Below are 25,043 nucleotides of genomic sequence, written 5' to 3'. Positions count from 1 at the left end.
ATCGAAATGCATAGAAGAACAAAGCATTCCATTGTTTTTGATTTGTATCCTGGTTGTTATAGGCATTTGATCAAACACGTCTTTATGTGAGGAATGGCATGATCCATTTCCTTTGAGTTGTATGCTTTCTGATTCACGCGTGAGTAAATGAAGAGTTGAGATTGCACTGAGTTTGACGTGCCCGCGCTTGTCAAGAGGGAAGTTTTTAAATGCGTGCACAGAGGGATCAGCTGGCACAACCGTCAGGTGGCCGTTTCATCGCATTTCAACGGACCCTGTATATCTCTTTATATCGACAGACATTAGAAGAGAGAAAACTCGGAGATACAACTTTCGCCGTGAATGTGGAAAATGAAGAACAGTTGGATCTTTCTGTGCGCAGTTTGCTTTTGGTCCCCAATTCAAGGAACATTTCGATGTAAGTGTAGTTCTGACTGATTTTGTGCGTAATTAGTCTATTTAATTAAATACTATAGAAATGTAGGCTATTGGAGATAGATTGATTTTAATCAACGACAGGTGAGATTTTTAATTTTTTTTTTAATGTTTAGCTTATGCAGATAAAAACAGATCTACAGGTTATTCGTAAATAATAATAATAATCATCATCATCATCATAATAATAATAATAAAACACTATTGGTAAGAAGCTGTAGCCTGATTTTATAATGCATCATAAAGGTCTTTGTAATCTATTATAATACACATCGTGATCCATTATATCTGTCCATTAAATGGCAGTTTTAAAACATCATAATAGTATTCATAATTAATTTTCATAACCGTTATAATAATATTCAATATTATTCATAATTACACAGTTAAAGAATGCAATACATTATAACACATGATACAAAACATGACATTTTGTTTTGTTGTAATAGTTAGGCTAACTATTAGGATGCATTTAATACGTAATGTGCGTCAATTATTTAGTAGAACATACTATTTATTTTATGGTGTATTATTATTCATTTTAGACTACTTGTATTGGTATAATATACATTGATTAATGATTTGTGACTTTATTTTTGACAGAAATTATTTTCTGTAGTTTTCATAGTAGAGGATTAGGGCCAAGCAATAATAAAAAAATAAAACCATCTCGAGAATAAAGTCATTATAATGCGAGATTAAACTCGTTAAATTTCGAGAAAAAAGTCGAAATACAATCTTTAGAATAAACTCATTAAATATCGAGATTAAACTCGTTAAATTTCGAGAAAAAAGTCGAAATACAATCTTGAGAATAAACTCATTATAATGCGAGATTAAATTTAACGAGTTTTTTCTCGAAACACAACAACTTTATTCTCGATATTTAATGAGATTATTCTCAAGATTGTATTTCGACTATTTTCTCGAAATTTAACGAGTTTAATCTCGCATTATAATGACTTTAATCTCGAGATGGCTTTATTATTTTTTTTTATTATTGCTTGGCCCTAATCCTCTTCCGTATAATAGAAATGCAAAGGGATTTCCAAATTAATTTCAGTCAGAAAAGTGCTTTAATTAGTTCATAATTACAGTGTTTAGTGTATAATTACAGGCACACAGAGACATTGCCTCATTCATCACATAACACTCAGATAATAATAATCATAACCACAATAATCCTAGTCATAATAATCTGCATAATAATAAATCTGGTTGCCAGATGGGAAAATGTTAGCATGATTTGATTTCGAATTGTTGACTTTGAAGATATAAACATGCATTATGCATGTATTAATGTAGAACCAAAATGTGGAAACCGAATAATTGCATTCATAATTATTTATTTTTATTCCAAGACAACATCTGAACAAACAGAAGGACTTTTGTATCACAGCTGAGAAAGTGTAGGCCATTTATCATGATGTCACAGTGCAGTCCATTAAGATTGAGAGTCTGTTGTTGCTCACATGTGAAAGAGTACTGATGTTAGGTTGAGTTAGGTTGAGGTTAAGTCAATAAAACAAATTTTTTAACCCCTCCACAAATTTAATATTAGCAAACTATAGTTTTGGCAAGTCATTTAGGACATCTACTTTGTGCATGACACAAGTAAGTTTTTGAACAATTGTTTACAGACAGAATGATTAACTTTCAATTAACTATATCACAATTCCAGTGTGTCAGAAGTTAACTGTGCCATTAAGCAGCTTGGAAAATTTCAGAAAATTATGTCAAGCTTTTAGACAATTAGCCAATTAGCTTCTGATAGGAGGTGTACTGAATTGGAGGTGTACCTGTGGATGTATTTTAAATCCTACCTTCAAACTCAGTGACTCTTTGCCATTCCATCTCATTGGTAAATCAAAAGAAATCAGCCAAGACCTCAGAAAGTCTGGTTCATCCTTGGGAGCAATTTCCAAATGGCTGAAGGTACCACGTTCATCTGTACAAACAATAGTACGCAAGTATAAACACCATGGGATCATGCAGCCAGCATACCGGTCAGAAAGGGGAAGCATTCCATCTCCTAGTGATGAACGTAGATTGGTGTTAAAAGTGCAAATCAATCCTAGAACAACAGCAAAGGACCTTGTGAGGATGCTGGAGGAAACAGGTAGACAAGTATCTATATCCACAGTAAAACCAGCCCTATATTGGCATTACCTGAAAGGCTGCTCTGCAAGGAAGAATCCACTGCTCCAAAACCACCATAAAAAAGCCAGACTACAGTTTGCAAGTGCATCTTGCAAACTGTAGTCTGGCTTTTTTATGGTGGTTTTGGAGCAGTGGCTTCTTCCTTGCAGAGCAAGGGGGACAAAGATCTTACTTTTTGGAGAAATGTCCACAATGAAACAAAAAATGTATCTGTTTGGCCATAATGACCATCATTATGCTATGGAGGAAAAAGGGTGATGCTTGCAAGCCAAACAACACCATCCCAACTGTGAAGCATGGGTGTGGCAGCATCATGTTGTAGAGGTGCTTTGCTGCAGGAGGGACTGGTGCAATTCACAAAATAGATAGCATCATGAGGAAGGAAAATGTTGTGGATGTACTGAAGCAAAATCTCAAGACATCAGCCAGGAAGTTAAAGCTTGGTCGCAATTGAGTCTTCCAAATGGACTATTACCCCAAGCAAACCTCCAAAGTTGTGGCAAAATGGCTTAAGGACAACAAATTCAAGGTATTGGAGTGGACATCACAAAGTCCTAACCTCAATACGATAGAAGATTTGTGGGCAGAAATGAAAAAGCTTGTGCAAGCAAGGAGGCCTACAAACTTGACTCAGTTACACCAGTTCTGTCTGGAGGAATGGGCCAAAATTCCAGCAACTAATTGTGAGAAGCTTGATGAAGGCTACCCAAAATGTTTGACCCAAGTTAAACAATTTAAAGGCACCGCCACCAAATACTAACAAATTGTATTTTAACTTCTGACCCAGTGTGAATGTGATGAAAGAAATAAAAGCTGAAATAAATAATTATCTGTACCATTATTCTGACATTTCACATTCTTAAAATAAAGTAGTGATCCTAACTGACCTAAGACAGGGAATGTTTTCTATGATTAAATGTCAGGAATTGTGAAAAACTGAGTTTAAATGTATTTGGCTAATGTATTTGTCTAATGTTCTTTTCTGAGTGGATGAGGGTTGCGTGTCCATTCATTACATCAGTTATAAATTACCTACAAGAGTGAACTTGTCCTGCACACAATGTGACTGCCTAATATACAACATCCATTATAGATTAACATACAGTAGGCCTGACTGAACGTTGACTAGGTTGTTTTATTACATATAATCCTGCATGATCTAATGTGGACACAGCTGTGGACATTTAATTTCCTTTCTTTTTTAAGTTGTCAGCCCCTTAATGTCTTTCAGATGTTTGCTGATCTTCAGACATTTGTGGTTTTGTCATTTTATACTCCAGTAGATAATGGTTTGTGGGTGTGAATAATAGTCAATATACTATAGCATTACTTATATGCTGAAGAATGTGTGAATATACCTGAGGGTGTGGGGATCATTTAATGCGTCTGCGGCAATGGTTAGAGGTTACTTTTCCATGCTCACGGGACCACTAAAATCTGGCTGGCGCCAGTGTACTTTGACAGTGAGATAACCAAATTAAATTTCAAAGACTGCAAAAATTCCACATATTCAGCAAATTCCTAACCTGCAAACGTTTTACATTTTGTCTTCACAGATTTCGCCTTCCTAAATACAAAATTGTATCAAAAGTTATGTTTTTATTACGTGTCTGTTAGCTTTGATATAGCACTATAGTAGCACTATATACACTCACCTAAAGGATTATTAGGAACACCATACTAATACTGTGTTTGACCCCCTTTCGCCTTCAGAACTGCCTTAATTCTACGTGGCATTGATTCAACAAGGTGCTGAAAGCATTCTTTAGAAATGTTGGCCCATATTGATAGGATAGCATCTTGCAGTTGATGGAGAATTGTGGGATGCACATCCAGGGCACGAAGCTCCCGTTCCACCACATCCCAAAGATGCTCTATTGGGTTGAGATCTGGTGACTGTGGGGGCCATTTTAGTACAGTGAACGCATTGTCATGTTCAAGAAACCAATTTGAAATGATTCGAGCTTTGTGACATGGTGCATTATCCTGCTGGAAGTAGCCATCAGAGGATGGGTACATGGTGGTCATAAAGGGATGGACATGGTCAGAAACAATGCTCAGGTAGGCCGTGGCATTTAAACGATGCCCAATTGGCACTAAGGGGCCTAAAGTGTGCCAAGAAAACATCCCCCACACCATTACACCACCACCACCAGCCTGCACAGTGGTAACAAGGCATGATGGATCCATGTTCTCATTCTGTTTACGCCAAATTCTGACTCTACCATCTGAATGTCTCAACAGAAATCGAGACTCATCAGACCAGGCAACATTTTTCCAGTCTTCAACTGTCCAATTTTGGTGAGCTCTTGCAACTTGTAGCCTCTTTTTCCTATTTGTAGTGGAGATGAGTGGTACCCGGTGGGGTCTTCTGCTGTTGTAGCCCATCCGCCTCAAGGTTGTGCGTGTTGTGGCTTCACAAATGCTTTGCTGCATACCTCGGTTGTAACGAGTGGTTATTTCAGGCAAAGTTGCTCTTCTATCAGCTTGAATCAGTCGGCCCATTCTCCTCTGACCTCTAGCATCAACAAGGCATTTTCAGCCCACAGGACTGCCGCATACTGGATGTTTTTCCCTTTTCACACCATTCTTTGTAAACCCTAGAAATGGTTGTGCGTGAAAATCCCAGTAACTGAGCAGATTGTGAAATACTCAGACCGGCCCGTCTGGCACAAACAACCATGCCATGCTCAAAATGGCTTAAATCACCTTTCTTTCCCATTCTGACATTCAGTTTGGAGTTCAGGAGATTGTCTTGACCAGGACCACACCCCTAAATGCATTGAAGCAACTGCCATGTGATTGGTTGATTAGATAATGGCATTAATGAGAAATTGAACAGGTGTTCCTAATAATCCTTTAGGTGAGTGTATATGTGTGCTATTAACCGATGACAAAATCCACTTTTAGCAAATATATGCCTTTAAAATATACTGCCCTTCTCATCTTATGAAAACAGAACAAAAAATATTGATGACTCATGGTGCACTATACAAGTTTTTTGTCAAATCAAATTCTCAATAGAATGAGAAAGTCCCTCCTCTTAAAGGGATTGTTTAACCAAAAATGAAAATGCTCTCGTCATTTATTCAGCGTCGTGCCATTCCAGATGTGTATGACTTTCTTTCTTCTGCAGAACACAAATAAAGCTCTGTATGTCCTTACAATGCAAGTGAATGGTGATCAGACCTTTGAAGCTCCAATAAGCACATAAAGACAGCATAAAAGTAATCCATGTGACTCCAGTTGTTTAATATATGTCTTCTGAAGCAATGCAATCACTTTGGGTGAGAAACAGATCAATATTTCTATCTTTATGATTATAAATCTCCACTTTCGCAGTCACTTTAGTGAAAATGAAAGTGAAGATTTAAATGGGAAAAGGGAATTAAATATTGATCTGTTTCTCACCCACACCTATTATATCGCTTCTAGATAGAACCACTGGAGTCGTATGGATTGCATTTATGCTGTCTTTGTTTGATTTTTGGAGCCTAAATTACACTTGCATTGTATGGACCTAAATAGCTGAAATATTCTTCAATAAATCTTCATTTGAGTTCTGCAGAAGAATGAAAGTCATACACATCTGGGATAGCATGAGGATGAGTAAATGATGAGAGAATTTTCAGTTTTAGGTGAAATTTTCCTTTAATACCACCTGCAAATAACAAGCAACACATTTTGGTTCATGGCTGTGATGTAACTAAAGCTTGTTGGCTATTTAAAAACAAAAGTGAAGAGCCTTTCAATAGGCTATATGCCGCCTAAACTTCTTGTTTCAATGGTAAATACGTCAACACAGGACAGAAACTGTGCTCGTCAAGTGATTTTTATGGTGTCTTTAACAGTTAAATGTTCCTGCCTAGTATCACACAGCCAAAGTCACCGATCTTGGTGTGCTTTCTTGCAGCCTCCTCTTCCTGTCAATGTTATGGTAAAGCACAGTACTGCAAATTGGATCATCTTGGACTGCACTGTGTAAACTGCCAGGGGAACACAGAAGGGCGGCAATGTGAAAGCTGCAAGGAAGGATATTACCACCAGAGGGCAGAAGACAGCTGTTTGCCCTGCAACTGCAACACTGCAGGTGAGTCTTCACAACTGTCTGGAAAATTACTAAAAAACATTAGTCAATCTTTCATTAACATTAATATTTTTTTTATCTAATGCAATGACAGGGACAGTTCACCTAAAAATGACAGCCTCAGTCACCTTCATTATCATTGCATATTTTGTCTGAACAATGAAAGTGGATGGTGACTGGAACGGTATGAGGGTGAGCAACTGATGACTGAATTTAAATTTTTTGGCGATCTTATCCTTTAAGTGTCCATATACCTTTGGGGCCACTGTATGAACAAACTGCATATATAAATTTTTTGAATTAGGTTCTCAAGGACCAGTCTGCAACAAGGATGGACGGTGTATGTGCAAACAGGGTATTCATGGGGACAAGTGTGACTGGTGCCATGATGGGTCTCCAGTCGCAGTCAATGGATGTGAACCTTTGAGGTGAGAACAGGGAGACCTATGTTTCCATATTTAAAGGTGAAATGTGTAATTTTTTTAATACTTTGCCTATCCCTATTTATCCCAGTAGTTACAACAAGAAGGAAGCCATTTGTATGTTGATTCCCCTGAAAAGTATAAACAATGTGTCGCTATAAAAACATTGCTCTATTTGTTAGAGTATCCTGCCCAACCTTGTGTTTAGGGTGGGACTATTTGTTTGTCTGACAAATGCCATGCGGGGGGAGTGTTTAGGAAACCTGTATTTAAAGAATGTTCCAGGTTCATTACATGTTAAGCTCAATCAACAGCATTTGTGACAATGTTGATTACCACAAAAATCAATTTAGACTCCTTTTCTTTAAATAAGCATAATTCAAGGTGTAAGGGGGTTAAGATGGGCAAGGAGGAGATGAGAACCGTCAAAATAAATAATAATTTAATGAAAACACACAAACATAAACACACACATGACGGACATGCCTGTAATGCTCTCTCTCGAAAAACCCGTCGTCACCGGCCGCCTTGGGGACCGGGCGTGCGGCCCGGCCCAGCCCCGCCCCCCTCCGCTCCACACAAGGTTACAGAGTGAGGCCCTTACAATAGAAGTGAATGGGGACAATGCAAGTGAAATTAGCAAATTTTTTGAAGGTTTAAACACAGAAATGTGAAGCTTAAAATTTGATAAAAGCACATACATTTATTCTTCTGTTAAAACTTGTTTATTATTTGAGCTGTAAAGTTAAACTGTCATTTTGCAGTTATTTTAGGGTTTGTTGACAATGCATCATCATGGTAACAAATTTGCAATAAATTTACACAGAAACGGTTTGCAAAATGATTTTATGACACTAAAATTATGTTAAAACATATTCTTTATGTCTTGTGGTTATACTTTTGAAAAAGTTAGTATTTTAAAAATTAACCCATTCAATTACATTGTAAGTGCCTCAGTGGAACCATGATTTCTTTTTACATTTACATTTTTGTTGTTACCAACATTATGCTTCAAATGCTGCCAATTGAGCTTAAGACAATCCTTTAACCTATATGACACTCAACATTCAGTGATGATAGAGCAGCAGAAATTACACACTTTTGTGTAAAGTTTGTCCCTGACTACAATCAAGAGTTAATCAAGCATTTTCAAACATTTTGACTCCTGGTTTGTTAGGTATGTTTGGCTTAATTTGCATCTTCTCTTACAGGCTAAGTTGTCGGTCACGTTATAATGGCCAGCTCACATATAATAAAGAAGAATGCCTGCCCTGCTTTTGTTATGGACATTCAAATGTGTGCACATCAGCTAAGGGATACTCCATTCACAACATCACTTCAACTTTTGATCATGGTGAGGTTGATGCATAAACTCTGATTCATTCATTCACTAAAAACTTAAAGGGACAGTTCACTCAAAAATGTAAATTCTGTTACCATTCACTGACCCTTGTGCTTTCTTTACACCATTGAACACAAAAGGATATGCTAGGCAAAGCGTTAGACTCAAGTCACCATTCACTTTCATAGCATTTTTGTTAAATACAATGAAAGTGAATGGTGACCGAGGATAACATTTTGCCAAGCATCACTTTTGTGTTCAAAATAGAAAGTAATGTGGATTTGGAATAGCATGAGGGTGAGTAATTGATGATAGCATTTACATTTCTTGTACTATCACTTGGTAGCGAACTATTCTCTAAATTCTTAATACCACGATTTTTGAACATCTTTGATAATTTGATTTTGATTGTCTCTTATAGGACCTGAGGGATGGCGAACTGCCACTGCTCAGGGTGTGAGTCCCTCACAAGTGGACTTCAGGTGGTCTCCCACCCATAAAGACCTAGAGGTTATCTCTAAGGAGATCTTTCCTGTTTATCTGTTTCCTCCAGGTATGCTGATTTAAGTTGTATCAGGAATTATTTTATTATTGGTGCTACCAGCGATATAGTGCCTGTGTTATATTGCCCGTGTCTACAACTCCTACTTCTCTGTGTTCAATAAAGCATCATACCTGGGGAATCAGGTTCTGAGCTACGGTCAGACGTTGACCTTCTCTCTTCGTCTGGACAGAGGTGTCCGTCGTCCCTCCACCTCTGATGTTATGCTAGAAGGAGCAGGTCTTAAGGTGACTGCTTCACTAGGGGACTTGAGAACTGTGTTACACTGTGGAAAGAAAATCACTTACACTTTTAGGTGAGTAACTTCATCAATAATATAAAAAATATTTTCTGAAGAATATATGAGTGGTACTTACGCAAGACCCACCCAAAATATGATGCTAGGATTGTGGATGGTTGCCACAGTGTTGCCCTTATGCTGCTAAGGTATTCTAAGCAAGTTGTTATGTAGCTGTTAGGTTGTTCTGGGTGGCTGCAAGATAGTTGCTAGAGTGCTCTTGGTGGTTACTTGATGGTTGCTAGGGTTTTCAGGGTGGTTGCTAGAATGTTCTGAGTGGTTGCTAGATAGTTGATAGAGTGTTTTTTGGTGATTTCTTAGTAGTTGCTAGGGTGTTTAGAGGGTTGCTATGTGGTTGCTAGAATGTTCTGGGTGGTTGCTTGGTAGTTGCTAAAGTGTTCTGGGTGGTTGCTAGTTAGATTCTGGTGTTTTTGGTGGTTGGTTGGTGGATGATTGTGTGTTCAGGGTGGCTGATATAGTGTTCTGAGTGGTTGCTAGTTAGATTCTGGTGTTTTTGGTGGTTGGTTGGTGGATGCTTGGGTGTTCATGGTGGCTGCTAGAGTGTTCTGGGTGGTTGCTTGGTGGTTCTTAAATAGTTTCTAGAGTGTTTTGTTGGTTGCTCAGGAGTTCAGGGTGGTTGCTAGAGTATTCTGGGTGGTTGCTTTGTGGTTGCTAGATAGTTTCTAGTATATTGGTGGTAGCTATGATGTTCAGAGTGGTTGCTAGAGTGTTCCTTTTGGTTGATAAGGTTTCTAGACAGTTTCTAGAGTGTTTTGATGGTTGCTGGGATGTTCTGAGTTGTTGCTAGAGTGTTCTTTTTTGTTGTGATGTGGTTGCTTGGGTGTTCAGGATGGTTGCTAGGTATTTACTATAGTAGTCTGGGTGGTTGATATGTTGTTGCTAGTTAGATTGTTCTGCATGATTGCTAGTTGTTTGCTAGTGTGTACAAGGTAGTTGCTCATGTGTTCTGGGTGTTTGCTAGCTAGAGTGTAGTGTGCTTGGTGGTTTCTAAAGTGTTCTTGGTGGTTGCTATGGTGTTCTGGGTGATTGCTAGGTGGCTGCTAGAGTGTTCTAGTGGTTGCTAAGTGGTTGCTAGGGTGTTCAGGGTGGTTGATAGAGTGTTATAGCTTAGCTCCCTCTATCAATGTTTATACGATTTTTTTACCTTTAAATATCCATCAGGCAAAAGTCTGATCATTTAGAAAAGTAATAGCACATCTCTCCTCAATCAGCAACATGATTTAAGGTCAATTTCAAGGCTGTTTCACACATGCAGATGTTTGATACTTAGGGTTAGGGGTTTTTCAAAATACCTAAACCCAAGAATGTGCAATAGTAATAGTGTAATAGTGGTGCTTGCTAATGTAATAACAGCGTACCTAAAGCCCCTTCCTGATGCACAGTTTTAATGGTCAATGGCTTAATCTAATAATAAAAATGTTATCATATTTTGCAATACTTTACAGATTGGATGAACAACCTGGAAGCAAATGGAGACCACAGCTCACATCCACAGAATTCCAAAGGCTTCTGAGCAATCTTACAGCCATTAAAATCAGGGGAACATTTGGTGAAAATGGTGAGTACCACTCCAACCAAGTATCACCACAAAAATAACATAACGCATAAAGTATGAAATAATATTGTAACTGCATTTACAACAGGACGTGGTTACCTAGATGACGTCTCACTTGTGTCAGCTAAACTGGGCCCTGGCACCCCTGCAGTCTGGGTCAAGAAGTGCAGCTGCCCTGTCGGTTATGATGGACTGTTTTGTGAGTACTGTGCCACAGGATACAAGAGGCGTTTCCCCGGCCAAGGCCCCCAAAGCCCCTGTGATCCATGTTCCTGTCAGGGTGGAACATGTGATCCAGAAACAGGTTTGTTATTTCAGTGTGTTTGATTTGTGTTTTAAATATGGTGTATGAGAATACGTCTGTGCTGAACAATGTGGATTTCTTGCATTTAAAGGAGGATGCTACTCCGCTGATGACATACCAAACCTGCAGATGTGCCCTAAAGGTTATTATGTCAACCGCCAGCAGTCTAGCTCCTGTCAGAAATGCCCATGTCCCGAGGGTGAGGCTTGCTATGTCATTCCCAGAACTCAGCAAGTGACATGTGTCCGTTGTCCTCGAGGGACTACAGGTGAGGAACAAAGAGTAAATGCAAAGGGAAACTTCAGAGGGATGACACTTAAAGGAATAATTCACCCGAAAATTTTAATTCAGTAATTATTTTCTCACCCCCATGTCATTCCAAACCCATATGACTTTCTTTCTTCCATAGAAAAAAAAAAAAAAACTGACCGGACAGTCAAGGTCCAAAATTAAAAATAAATAAATAAATAAACAGCATAAAATTCTAATAAAAATGGTCAATATGACTTGTGTGCTATATTCCAAGTCATACAAAACTTTGTGAGGAACAGACCAAAATATAAGTTGTTATTTACTAATAATTACCCCCAGTGTGCTGTTAGCCTGAGTGAGTCAGTGAGTTGAAATCAAGAAGTGAATCAGTCTGATTTGTGAAAGAATCATTCAAGACCAGTTTTGTGAACTGTATCAACTGATTCCATGAAAAGATTTGATTTGTTCACGAATCACACATTGAACTCATTAAGGAGTGCTACAGTGGATGTCAATTATTTCAGTGAATCACTTTAATTTTCACCTGTTCCTCACACAAAGATATCATATGGTTTCAGAATTTTTGGAATTAGTCATATGGGTTTAAAGCGACATGAGACTGATAAAATTTTGATTTTCACTTTTGTGTAAACTATTGCCTTACATTTGGTATGAAACAGAAGTTGTGACCGACTTTACTTCCGTATTGTGATGTATTTCTATAGAAACATCTTATTGAACGTGAAAAAAATTTAGGGTGGGGATTTTATCCATCGGCTGTTGATTGGATAGTGAAAAGTGGGCTGTTGATTGGATAGTGAAAAGTGGGCATTGCATACCGGAGTGGAGGCAGATTTAAATGCAAGTTTACAGTCATCACACAGACACAAACACATTCATTCCACCATGCTCCTTGAGTCAGAGCCGGTTACAGGGGAAATTTAGCAGCGATCTCAGCACACTGATAATAGCACATTTTCTTACGAATAGGCTGTAGCCGTTGAGAAACGAGCGAGTAAAATATCACAAACAATATTTCAAAGTTTTTAATAACAAAACACTAAACATAAAGGGGAAAAACTCTTACTCGTGCTGCACAAGATATCTGCATTTAGAAATATGAATAATCTCCAGAAGGATCCGACTCGCGTTGTATTCAGTAGTCACTTCAGCAATTCAAGAATGAAATGTATAGAACAGAACCGCAAATTCACCATTATTTCTCCTTCTTCGAAATGTAAATTCAAGCCAGCGGGACTGTAACCAATGATGTTTGGGGTAAGGAATATGAGTTTTGAGGGGAAACAGCCGAAAATACACCTTTTCATCTCTGCGTTAGCTGCTTTGATGGCAGGTTTGTTTACAAGACCCTTGTAGGGGCGGGATTAAAACTGGCTTCCACTTGTATACGTCAGCCGAGAAGAGTCAGTCAATTCATCGGAAGTTATGATATTTTGATTAAAGATTACGAGGTAAAAATTTATTTTTTATAAAATAACAAATATGCACGGATGAATCCTTCACAATGAGACCAGTAACAGGCATCATTAAAAATAAATAGGGTACATTTTGATTTCATGCAGACTTTAAAAAGAAACTGCATGAATCTCAGTTTATCAATGATAATTCTAGGCCTCCTTGTTATGTTGAGTCTGTTTTCTGCGTTTGCTTAGATTCTATGTTGTACAAGTGTAACCTAAAATAACATTTTCATTCAAACCTTGATGCACACAACAGGCTCTCGTTGTGAAATCTGTGATGAGGGTTTCTATGGAGACCCCCTGGGAGAGTATGGCCCTCCCAAACAGTGCCAGCCTTGCCATTGTAATGGCCACGTGGATCAGAACGCTGTAGGCAACTGTGACCGCCAAACAGGAGAGTGTCTGAAGTGTTTGAATCACAGCACTGGCACTAAGTGTGAGGACTGTGAAGAGGGATACCACCACAATTACCCCACAGAGTCATGCCAGGGTATGCAAACTCTCACAAGTCTGAATATAACAGGACCAGTGCAGTCAAAAACTGAAAATTACCAGATTCTTGTTTTCTTTTGTTCTTGTAGCTTGTAACTGCAACAGACAGGGATCTGTGTCAAATTCATGCCATGATAAAGGCCAGTGTGAGTGTAAGGAAGGCTTTGAGGGACTGAAGTGTGACATATCAATGTGTCCATCCTGCTTCAATCCAGTCAAGAGCAAGGTAAGGGAATTTGAGAAACTGAAAACTAAGAAATATGAAAATATATTATCAGAGAAGTGGCATCATAGTTCAACAAACAACCTTTTCTACTACTGTATAGATGGATGGATGGATGGATGGATGGATAGATAGATAGCTTTTCTAAGTCTTTATGTAAGGATTGGAAAGTCATATATATTATTTAACTATGGGAAAAATGTCTGTGAAATTTGCCATTTTGTCAAAACAATACTTTAAAAACTGAATATAAAAAAAGATGAGAGAATCTTGCTGGGTTTGATCGGTGCAGCTTGCTTGTTTACTTTCAGGAGAGTGATATGACGGTATGTTGTTTTGAAGCTGATCTTAAACGCAAAATGTGTGGGTGGAATTAAATATGCAGTTTGTCCAGGGACCAGCGCACATATTTACCTTCTCAATCTCTCTCTCCTCCATGCGTAACTGGAGTCTATTTACTTAATCTCTTAAAAATCCTAGTTTAAAAATGATTGAAAACATGAAAAGATATTTTGCTTTGGATCCAGTCCCTGCACAGTATTTAATGAGAGGTATATGAATAAATATTGGCAAATATGTTGATCATTGTTTGTTTTATATCAGATCGAGGCTTATGCACGACAGCTGCAGGAAATGGAGGATTTATTCAAAGGAATTGGAAGTGGTGATGTTTCAGTCAACGATGCTGAGATGGAACGATCCATAAGAGCTGCAGAGGTCATTTTGCAATCCCTGGAGACCAGAGCAAATGAACTTACAAGTACGAAAATCCCTATTACTTCACATCTTTGTTAATTTCCTTCTCAACCATATACATTTGTTTACTCAGTCACAGCAAAAAGTATTTGGACACTTTAGTCACACTTAAAGGTCTGAATGTCACTGTTTAGATATTAAACCATGGCATCTGCAAACAACTGATGCTAAACCTTTTCTCAGAACTAACCTTGCTTTTCTTGGCCAATTATTTTTAACAGCTGCTCTTAAAGGGATAGATCACCCAGAAATGAAAATTCTCTCATCATTTGCTGAGCACAAATTAAGATTTTTAGAAGAATACCTCTGTTTTATAGGTCCATACAAAGCAATTGAATGGTGGCCAGACCTTTCAAGCTCCAGAAATCACATAAAGGCAGCATAAATGTTACCCATATGACTCCAGTTGTTAAACCTATGTCTTCATAAGCAATATGATAGGTGTGGGTGTGAAACAGATCAATATTTAAGTCTTTTGTTACTATAAAGAAGCGCTTTGATCACTTTAGAAGACATAAATTAAACCAATGGAATCATATGGATTACTGTTATGCTGCCTTTATATGATTTTTGTGCTTCAAAGGTCTGGCCACCATTCACTTGCATTGTATGGACCTATAAAACAGAGGTATTCTTCTAAAAGTCTTCATTTGTGTTCAGCAGAAGAAAAAAGTCATACACATTTGGGATGGCATGAGGGAGATTAAATGATGAGAGAATATTCATATTTGGGTGAACTATCCCTTTAAGGTCAGCTTTAAAGAATGAATTAAATCGACTCCCCTCTTGTTCACAGAGGTGAACAATAAGAAGGTTTCTATCTATTTTTAACAGTGACTTAATTGCCCAAATACTTTTTTGGTGTACTGTATTTAACAATTACTTTAATAAAACTTGTTGTTTATACTATATAGATACAGAGAAACAACTTCAGAATAAGCTGGCAAGCATTAGCAAAACCCAGCTGAGTGAGGACAGAAGCATAGAGGTTCTGTTAAAAACAGTTGATTCTATTAGAAGCAAAGATCAGCGGTATAAGACAGAAGTTTCTGAAATCCAGAAACTCATCAGTGACATCAGGACACAACTGCAACAGGCCAAACAGGACATCCAGCAGGCTGTGAGTATTTCATGTTTTGGAACTTGACATATGATATGTTGATGTATATAACATGCTACACTTCATGGCCAAAAGTATGTGGACACTTCCTTTCTTATTAATAGGTTTGACTATTTCAGCTACACCCATTACTAACAGTAGCATAAAATCAAGCATATAACCATGCACTCTCTGTAGACAATCATTATTATTAGAATGAGCTATTATAGCAGCAAAAGGGAGGACCGCATACTTTTGGCCATGAAGTTTAGATGTAGGGTACAACATTCTAAAATAAAAAGATACAAATTCTCTAAGTTGCTTTCATATTTCTATTTCAGGAGTTTCCCTCAGGTGATGCGGAGGCAGGCATTGACACCTTGTCTTCTTTGGTTCAGAGAGCTGCTGATCTTGCCGAGCAGTACGTAACATGTTGTTACTCAAAAGCATGAAACTGTGAAACAAAACAACATGATGATTGATCCATTACTGGATGTGCACTAACGGAGACATGAAAATATGTGTGAGACTTACTTAAGGTTGTTTTGTCACCAGGCACCAAGGTGAGGCAGTGACTGTAGAGACTATCGCAGCCAATTCTCTGTCAGAGTCTGAGAAAGCCCTGGATCTCATACGTGGTGTCATTGGCAGAGAAAATAAGGTCAAAGACGAAGTCAAGGGCCTCAAGAGACAGTAAGTTGTTCAGACTTTGTTTATTTTTTACTGGAAACACACCATTGTTCAAATGTAATTTTCTCTTAAAAACTGACTTTTACTTCTAATGATGATGTTTTAAGGTATGAAGCAGATGTAACTAAAGTGAATGACATAGAGAGAAAGGCCATTCAGCTGAATGATGCAGCTGAAAAAGAGAGCAGACTGGCACAGAACATGTTGAAACAGTTATCTGACCTGGAGAAGAACATTCCAAAGCCTCTGAAGGTAGTGAACATGGGTTAGAGATTTCTTTTTGTTTCTTTATTGGAGTGACTATTGGCACTAGGTGTAACTAGCACCTGCCACACATCGTGCACTTCAATAGTCTGGTGGAAACATAAATTGGAGACAAACTGTGCCCCCGGTGTCACTACAGTGGCGTGGGGTGTAGCAATGGTGTGGATGTGTTTTTCTTGTGCGGACAACCTGGGCTCAATTTCGCCATTTGTCCCACTTTTCCCCATTCTGTTTCCTGTTTCAACTCATAACATTTCCTTTAATACTACTTAAAATAATAAATAACTAAATTAATATAGATTTATTTACTCATTGATTTGGTCAAGGGGAGTTTAGGGAGTTGAGAATTCATTTTGATCGGTACATTTTTAGCATGATTGTAGGACAAGAAATGTAGAGACGTTATTGAGATATTAAAGACAAGATGGAGAAGATGAGAAAAAAAGAGAAATTTCAGTCACAGAGTGAGAAATCTGGACAAGGGCTCTCTGTAAATGTCTGTTTGGGCATAAGTATGTGTTTGTGTCTCTGCACATGCTTTGTGTAAGACTCTATTGTGTTTGTGGAGATGTTAGCCGTTTACTTATGTTACTTTGTTTCTGCAGAAGGACATTGCTGGTGTGGTTTCCAAGTTTGATCAGCTAAAGGATATGGTGGCAGAGAATTTAACAGCATATCAAGACTTTCAGAAATACATGCTTACTGACCAGAAAGAGACAGCTGATCTGTTTAACCAGACCAAGTATTTCCAACAGGTAATAAACAAGATCCTCTGTTCAACTTTCTCTGAAAATTATACACTGTTTGGAAATGAATGATTACACTTAAAGAAATAGTTTGCCAAAAATGAAAATCCTCTCATCATTTACTCACGTTCATACCATCCCAGATGCGTATGACTTTCTTTTTTCTGCAGAACTCAAACTTTTTAGAAGATTTTTAGAAGAATATTACGGCTCTGTAGTTCCACACGGTGCAAGTGAAGGGGGAACAACACTTTTAAGCTCAAAGATCACAGACAGTAGGGGTCAAATTAATACATATGACTGGTTTAATATGTCTTCTGAAGCAATGCAATTTGGGTAAGAAACATATAAATATTTCAATAACGTTTTTACTATAAATTTATACTTCTTTCACAATGTGGAAGTTAAGTAAAAGTGGCAATTTATAGTAAAAAAGGACTTAAATATTGATTTTCTCACACACCTATTGTATTACTTCTGAATACATAAATGTAACAACTGAAGTCATATGGACCCATAGGCGGAAATCGCGGGGGGTCGGGGGGTCAGGACCCCCTATCTGAGGGTTGTCCCCCCCCCTAAAATATCATTAAAATATGTGTTTTGTAAATAATATAATGATATATTCTTAAAATAATTGTTTAAGAAATAAAATAATACAAATGCAAACGGGGCAACAACAAAAAAAACCCTTGGTGTCCCCTTCAAAAATTGCTCTTGAGAATTGTTATGTTTATTGTCCCCCCCAACATTTTGATGAAATTTTCGCCCCTGCATATGGATTACTTTTATGCTACCTATATATGTTTTTTGGTGCCTGAAAGGTCTGATCACCATTTACTTGCATTGTACAGACCTACAGACCAGAGATGGTCTTCTAAAAATCTTTGTTTTTAGCAGAAGAAAGAATGTCACAAAAATCTGGGATGAGGGGGAGTAAATGATGAGAGAATTTTCATTTTTGGGTGAACTATCCCTTTTAGAATGTGCCTGATTTGCATTTCAAACAATGCGATAAAAAGAAAAGCATTAAAGCTTTCTCTTTCATTTAAATCTTTTTTTGTTGTTGTTCTAACTAGCGAAAACCATTACAAGCAATGAGTGACAAGACATTGTATTGCTCAATTGGTTTCTATTTTACAGTGAAATCTCATGGATCCAAAATCCCTCTAATAACTACATGAATTATCAAAGGCTCTCATTTTAGGCTGTGATATCATATAACATTCAGTGTAGCTAGACAAATTGCTTGTCATTGGAAATTTGTTGCATCACGCCTGGTTAGGACACAGTGTAATGTGTAAATGCACGCAAGAATGAACTGGAAATAATCGTCATGAACATCCTTGGGCTTAATTCCTATAGTTGTCTGATGCCTTGTTGAGAGGAGGCCATTGACATTACTTAAATATCTCTGGCCAAACATTTGCTTTTAGAGATTCCTGGGCGTCTTGACCCCCATTTTTTTCTTTTTCTTTTTTTTACTTGTTTTAAGGTTCAAGACCAGCTTCTTGCCAGGGCAAATGCTGCTGAAGACCTAAAAAATTCTTCTCTGGACATCTATGCAAACAACATAGACAGTTTGGAAAAAACACTTGAGAAACTCAAAGGTGAGGACAAACATTGGACAATATAATTTAAAAGCTGTTACCATATAATTATTATTATATTCAAATTTGTTAAGAGGTCCCTGTTAGTAATGTACTGTAACTTGCCATTTAGCAGATTTCATATCAAACACATATGCAGTGGCAAGAAAAAGTATGTGAACTCTGGAATAAGCTGGTTTTATGCATTAATTGGTCAAAAAATTTGATCTCATCTTCATCAAATTCACAAGTATAGACAAACAGAATGTAGCTAACAACACACAAACAATTATAATCTTTCATGACTTTATTGAACATATCCCATTAAACATTAACAGTGCTGTGGAATATGTAAATGAACCCTTGGATTTAATAACTAGCCATTCCTCCTTTGGATACAATAATCTCAATGTTTCCGGTAGTTGCGGATTAGACCTAGCACGATATTCAGAAGGAATTTTGGATAATTCTTCTTTATAGAACTGCTGCATCTCAGCTATATTCGTAGGATGTCTGGTCTGAACTGCTCGCATGAGGTCATTCCACAGCATCTATATTGGGTTAAGATCTGGGCTCTGACTGGATCACTCGAAAATGTGGATTCTGTAGTGGATTTACTTCGATGTTTAGGGTCATTGTCCTGCTGCATCACCCAACTTCTACTGAGCTTCAGTTGGCATACAGCCACCCTGACATAATCCTGTAGGATATCTTGATAAACTTGGGAATTCATTTTTCCTTTGATGATGGCAATTGAACCAGGCCCCCAAAGCAGCCCCAAATCATGATGCTCCCTCCAATGTACTTCACCTCTGGAATAATGTTTTCATGTTGGTATGCTGTGCTCTTTTTACGCCATATGTAGTGCTGCGAGTACTTCCCAACCAATTAAATCTTAGAATCATCTGTCCACAAAACATTTTCCCAGTAGCGTTGTTGAGTGTCAAGGTGGTCTTCGGCAAATTTCAGGCATGCAGCAATGTATTTGTTGGAAAGCAGCAGTTTCCTTAGTGGTGTCCTGACATGGACGATTCATTCATGTCTTTAGCTGTCTCTCTTTTTTACCACATTGAGCGTTCTGCGGTGTGTCATTGGAGTTGTTTTGGCTGGAAGGAAGTTCTAGTGAGAGTAGCCACAGTACTAAATCGTCTCAATTTATTGACTATTTAACTGTGGACAGATGAATATCTAAGCTTTTCGAGATACATTTGTAACCCTTTCCAGCTTTATGCAAAGCAACAGTTCTTGATCTTAGGTCTTCTGAGATCTCTTTTTTGCAAGGCATCGTCCATGTCAGAAAATGCTTCTTGTGAATAGCAAACTTAAAAGTTCTCTTAAAACTCAAAAGTAGCTCTAACCCACATCTCGAATCTCGTTTCAATAATTGGATGCCAGGTTTGCCAACTCCTGACTCTCATTAGCTTTTATTAACGTAATTAGCCTAGTTGCGCAGTATACTGTTAATAACAAAATATTGTAATACCAAAAAATTTTAAATGGTATGAAATCATCTTGTTGTTCATTTCGGTACTATTTTAAAGTATGCGGCCATTAGCTAAATGTAATATAATGTGAGAGTTTTTAGAAGAAATCAAATACCATTTGAAAATAATAATAAAAAAGTCTCGATGTGGCCAAGTGTAATCATTAAACAGCAGAATATATATATATATATATATATATATATATATATATATATATATATATTTATTGTTGAAATGTTATTATTGGCTCTATATTGTTGAAAAAAATAAAATTTTTGGAAATGGAATTCAGAAAATGTTTAAAAGAAAAGGCACAATTTGTATCTATAAGACTTTATGCAGTTCTTTTAGTCAAGTAATTTTCTGTGTTTTTAAGACAGATTTTAAGACACATTTATACATAAATGCAGGCAATTCCAAAGAGATAACATTTTCTTTCCACTGTACATAAACATGAGCAAGTTTCTAAAAGGAATAGTTCCCCAAAAATACAAATTCTGTCATTATTAACGTGCCCTCGAGTTGTTCCATATCCATGTTACTTTTTTTCTTCTGTGGAACCCAAAAGGAGATGTTTTGCAGAATGTACTGGTCACTCTTTTCCATGCAAATAATCTGGACTGGAGCATTCATGCTTCAAAAAGGACAAGAAAACACTAATATCTTAAAAGAGTGACTAGTCCATCCCTTAAAACAGTTTCTTTTGTGTTCCATGGAAGAAAGCAGTGTTGTGGTCGAGACCAGCTCATCTGAGTCCATGTAACCTGAGTTGGTCAAGTTCGATTCAAGACCAAGACCAGTAAAGGCCGAGTCTAAGACAATAGTTTTTTATGAATGTGTTAAATGTATAGTTTAAAGAACTTTTGAATCTAGGCACATATATCAAATAGACCTAATTTATTATTTTCGTAAGTTTATTTTGGTTATACAATATTACTAGTTGAGAATAAAAATGTAACAAATGAAACATCCTAGGTTAAGTGAACAAATTGGTATTACAATTACAAAGTGCCTGTGTGGCTTAGCATGGCAATACAAACTACCAGCTTTTGTATACTATTATATTCCATTCAAGTCAAGAAAACATTTCTGCTTTACATAATACAGTATTACTGTACTATAACGGGCCTAAAAACCTTACAGTAATGTGTTAAATATGACAATGTTTATGCAGAATGTGAATATAAACATTTACGTTCAGTTTGTTAACAATTTCACTACTATATTTCATTAATTGTAAGTCAAGTAAGCATTTCTGCTTACTTTTGCCTGCAAGATTTCATCTCGGGATATGCACATATACAGTGCATCTGGAAAGTATTCACAGCGCTTCACTTTTTCCACATTTTGTTATGTTACAGCCTTATTCCAAAAATTTGCAAAGATTTCAAACAAACTTCTTTCACATTGTCATTATGGGGTATTGTTTGTAGAATTTTTAGGAAAATGATGAATTTAATAAATTTTGGAATAAGGCTGTAATAAGGCTGAAAAGTGAAGTGCTGTGAAGAATTTCCGGATGCACTGTATATATTATGTTTTTCAGAAACTATTAAATTCTGATGTCTTGTTTCTACAGTATGTGTAGCATTCATATAACTAATGGCTAAAGCATTTCTAAAAGACTAGAGGCCATTCAGACCAATACAGGTCTCTGAGGTGTCTGTTTTAGATCTTTTCATCTGGAAAGCATCTAATATCAGCTAAACATATTAAAAAGATCAGATTTAGAATCTTTCTAAATCATAAATGTCTCAAAGACATCCGAGATGTACTTATTGACATACGTCTTATAGACATGTTGCAGATGAGCAAACAAAGTAAAATAGAAGTCTTCCAGATGTAAACACATACATCAAATAGATGTCTGGGCGTTAGACGTGTTCTATCAGGGAAAAGAGTATAGCACAGTTGCCTCGAGACACATTTTAACAGTTGATGTTCTTTTTAACTTGACAAATTAACTTAGAAAAGATTGTGGTGCTCCTGCACGAGTTGCCAAAAACACAGTGATGCTTTATGCAAAACTGAAAAACAGCATGGATGGACGCAACAATGCGTTTGGTGTGAACAGCCCCTTATTAACAAGACACAGCACCATTAACAATTTTATAACAAGACTATTGGTACAGTAAATAGTCAATCAAATGATTGGTTTGTTTTCCATTTTCTAAAATATCCCATGCTGTTTTAATGAGTGAGAAGCTGCAATAAATTATTCAGTGAGATAACAGTCTGAATGAATCAGATTGAATAACCAATCGATTCAGACCTTTTTGCTAACCTGTTTGGCAAATTCTCTGAAAAGAACCAACACAGTAGAATGATTTATATGTGAACTGGGCCTCACTAGTTCTGATTCTATGCAGCAAATTGAAATGCGGAACAAACGTCAAGATCTCTGATATTGTCTGTCAAAAATGTTTGTCAGATAAGTCGAAGCTTTCACTGTATATTTTTTTAAAAGGGACTCAACTGGTCCACACTTGTTCGAATCCGAGTCAAGACAGAGTCAAATTGCTCACCAGTCCATGAGAAGACCAACGATGAAAATATGGTCTTGGATTCGGACTCGAGTCCGGTCTCGAGTACTACAACACTAGAAGAAAGTATAATGTGTTTGAAACAACATGAGGATAAATGTAAAAGATGTGGTGTGAATGATGAAGGGTAAATGATGTCTGATTTTTTGGGCAGTAAACTATTCCTTTAAGAACACTCAAAAACTTTTTCTGTTATTTATTCAGGATTTGATGGCCAAGTCAATAGTAATAAGGATCTGGCAGATGCAGCCATTAGAAAACTGCCTACTATCAACGCTACCATTCAAAAAGCCATAGCTGACAACACTAAGACTCAGGACATTCTGGATGCAATGTCTGGTGACTACAGAGATGCTCAGGATACTATCGATGCTCTTACAAATACTGCATCCAAATTGGAGGTATGAAGCACCTTGACATTTTAACGCATTTCATTTGTTAAAATAATATTTGTGCCAATGCTGTTAAAGTTAAAAGTCTTAGCCTCGATCCTTTTACAGAGACCAGTTGAATATCTCACAATGTCTGTCACAAGCTTTATTAAATAACTCTAAACTGAAACACATCCTTGAATTGGTCTATTTAAATCGTATACATAAACTTTTGAATTTGCTCACAGTGTGCTTGTATTTATTTCCACAGGAAATGTCCGGCTCCCTTCCATCCTCTTCTGATGTTTTGGAAACTGCTACTAAACTGAAAAAGGACTTGGATGGACTGAAGACGGAGGTATCTGCTACTAGCGACAGACTCAATGAAGAGAAAAACAATGCAAAGACACAGAAAACTCAAGCAAATGAAGTAAGTATTCCTGCCTACATAAAACTATTTGAGAAAACATAGACTGGATATAGATTCACAAGATACATAATTACTGTTCTTTTTATTTTTTGTTAAACCAGGCTGTCATGAAAGCTACGGGAGCACTTGACAATGCAAAGAATGCCAGGGATGCTGTTAGTGATACTTTAAAAACAGTTAATGATATTATGGGTTCACTGGGTAAGTTTATAATCATTTACTAATGTACAAAGTACAAATTGAAAGGTGACAGTGTGCAATTGTTATAAGGATATTTCCACCTGATCTGACTCTTAAAATTGATTTTGTGGGTGAAGCATAATGTATTCAGGTTGATTCAGTCTTATAAATCAATGCTTTTGACTTAAATGTTAGAACATGATGAACATTTTTAGGTTTCTTGACTAAACATTTTTACAGTGTATACAAAGTAAAGAGCAAGAGGCTTTGACAGGGAATCTTAGACAGACTCACAAGAGTAATTCCCTGTAAATGAAAATGTTTTACATTCCCAGATAGAAAAATTGCATGTGGTGGACACACTGTAAAAAATCATTTAGGCAACCTAAAAATGTGCTTCATGTGCTAAAATCTAAATTTACGTCTTGGATTTTAGATTCAATTCAACCTAAATCAACCTGATTTAATTTGGTTCCACTAGCAGAAGTCATCTTTAAGGGCCAAATCGGGCAGAAATATCTTCATAAGGGAACAGCTGCATGTTAGCACTTTTAACACATGACTGTCATGTGCAAAATAAATCTAGAGCAAATGGTTATCCTCTTTTTTTTTTTACAGGATCACCTGGCATAGTTGATGAAAAACGAGTGACTGACCTAGAAGGTGTTGTAGCCAGAAGCCGCAGTCGTGTGGAGAAGGAATTGAGGCCCAGACTCAAGGAGCTGGAGGAGAAAGAAGCCCAACAGAGAGCCACCATCGCGAACATGATCAACGACATTGACACCATCCTGGCAGACATCGCCAACTTAGAGGATATCCGTAATCGCATTCCTGAGGGCTGTTATAACATACCACCTATTGAAAGGCCTTAATGGCTTACTGTAATGCAGAATCAAAGCACAAAGTTACACAGTTTAAAGTAGCAAATGTGCTATGAATATTGACACTACTCAACTTTTAAAGTAGTGTTTTTTTCCGGCCATAAAAGATTTTGTACTGATGTGTAAGAGAGTTTTAGTATTTATTTTTTTGCTTGTGTAGAAAGGTTTGTTTTTTTAATTAAAAAAATATTACTGTGAAGTTTGAAATGACGTAAATGAGTAGTTGCATTTGGGTAATTAATATATACTATAGCCTACCACATAGTTAATTTGATTGTCCCAAATAAAAAGTTACATCCAGTCACTACTATTTCTACTTCAGCATCTAGTAAAATAATGCTTTTAAGTCAGAAATAAACAATTCCATTATTGTGTATTCTGTTTTGTTTTAATTAAA

General features: G+C 37.1%; 1 protein-coding gene across 1 annotated transcript; it reads left to right on the top strand.

Annotated features, from left to right (window-relative positions):
• The first annotated feature begins 226 nt into the window (after positions 1 to 226).
• Positions 227 to 25,022, top strand: LOC127649003 (laminin subunit gamma-2-like). The gene is made up of 22 exons (XM_052133887.1): positions 227 to 418; positions 6,509 to 6,685; positions 6,987 to 7,110; positions 8,316 to 8,458; positions 8,868 to 8,999; positions 9,114 to 9,303; positions 10,752 to 10,864; positions 10,950 to 11,165; positions 11,257 to 11,433; positions 13,155 to 13,388; positions 13,480 to 13,616; positions 14,217 to 14,373; positions 15,284 to 15,489; positions 15,810 to 15,889; positions 16,024 to 16,161; positions 16,266 to 16,410; positions 17,028 to 17,177; positions 18,664 to 18,778; positions 22,989 to 23,185; positions 23,427 to 23,585; positions 23,687 to 23,786; positions 24,384 to 25,022. Exons 1-22 carry the CDS (start codon positions 343 to 345, stop codon positions 24,635 to 24,637), a joined length of 3,420 nt encoding a protein of 1,139 aa, XP_051989847.1. The 5' UTR covers positions 227 to 342; the 3' UTR covers positions 24,638 to 25,022.
• The last annotated feature ends 21 nt before the right edge of the window (positions 25,023 to 25,043 follow it).

This window comes from Xyrauchen texanus, chromosome 9, assembly GCF_025860055.1.
Source record: "Xyrauchen texanus isolate HMW12.3.18 chromosome 9, RBS_HiC_50CHRs, whole genome shotgun sequence".
Classification (NCBI taxonomy): Eukaryota; Metazoa; Chordata; class Actinopteri; order Cypriniformes; family Catostomidae; genus Xyrauchen; species Xyrauchen texanus.
The sequence above is the reverse complement of the archived record's forward strand: the minus strand, read 5'-3'. Positions and strand labels throughout refer to the sequence as shown.

Bases quoted from the DNA above. Each gene is read 5' to 3' on its own strand.
- LOC127649003 (XM_052133887.1), top strand. From the start codon at position 343: ATGTGGAAAATGAAGAACAGTTGGATCTTTCTGTGCGCAGTTTGCTTT. The intron at 9,000-9,113 runs GTATGCTGATTT...TGTTCAATAAAG, and splicing joins TGTTTATCTGTTTCCTCCAG to CATCATACCTGGGGAATCAG. The intron at 16,162-16,265 runs GTAAGTTGTTCA...TGATGTTTTAAG, and splicing joins GTCAAGGGCCTCAAGAGACA to GTATGAAGCAGATGTAACTA.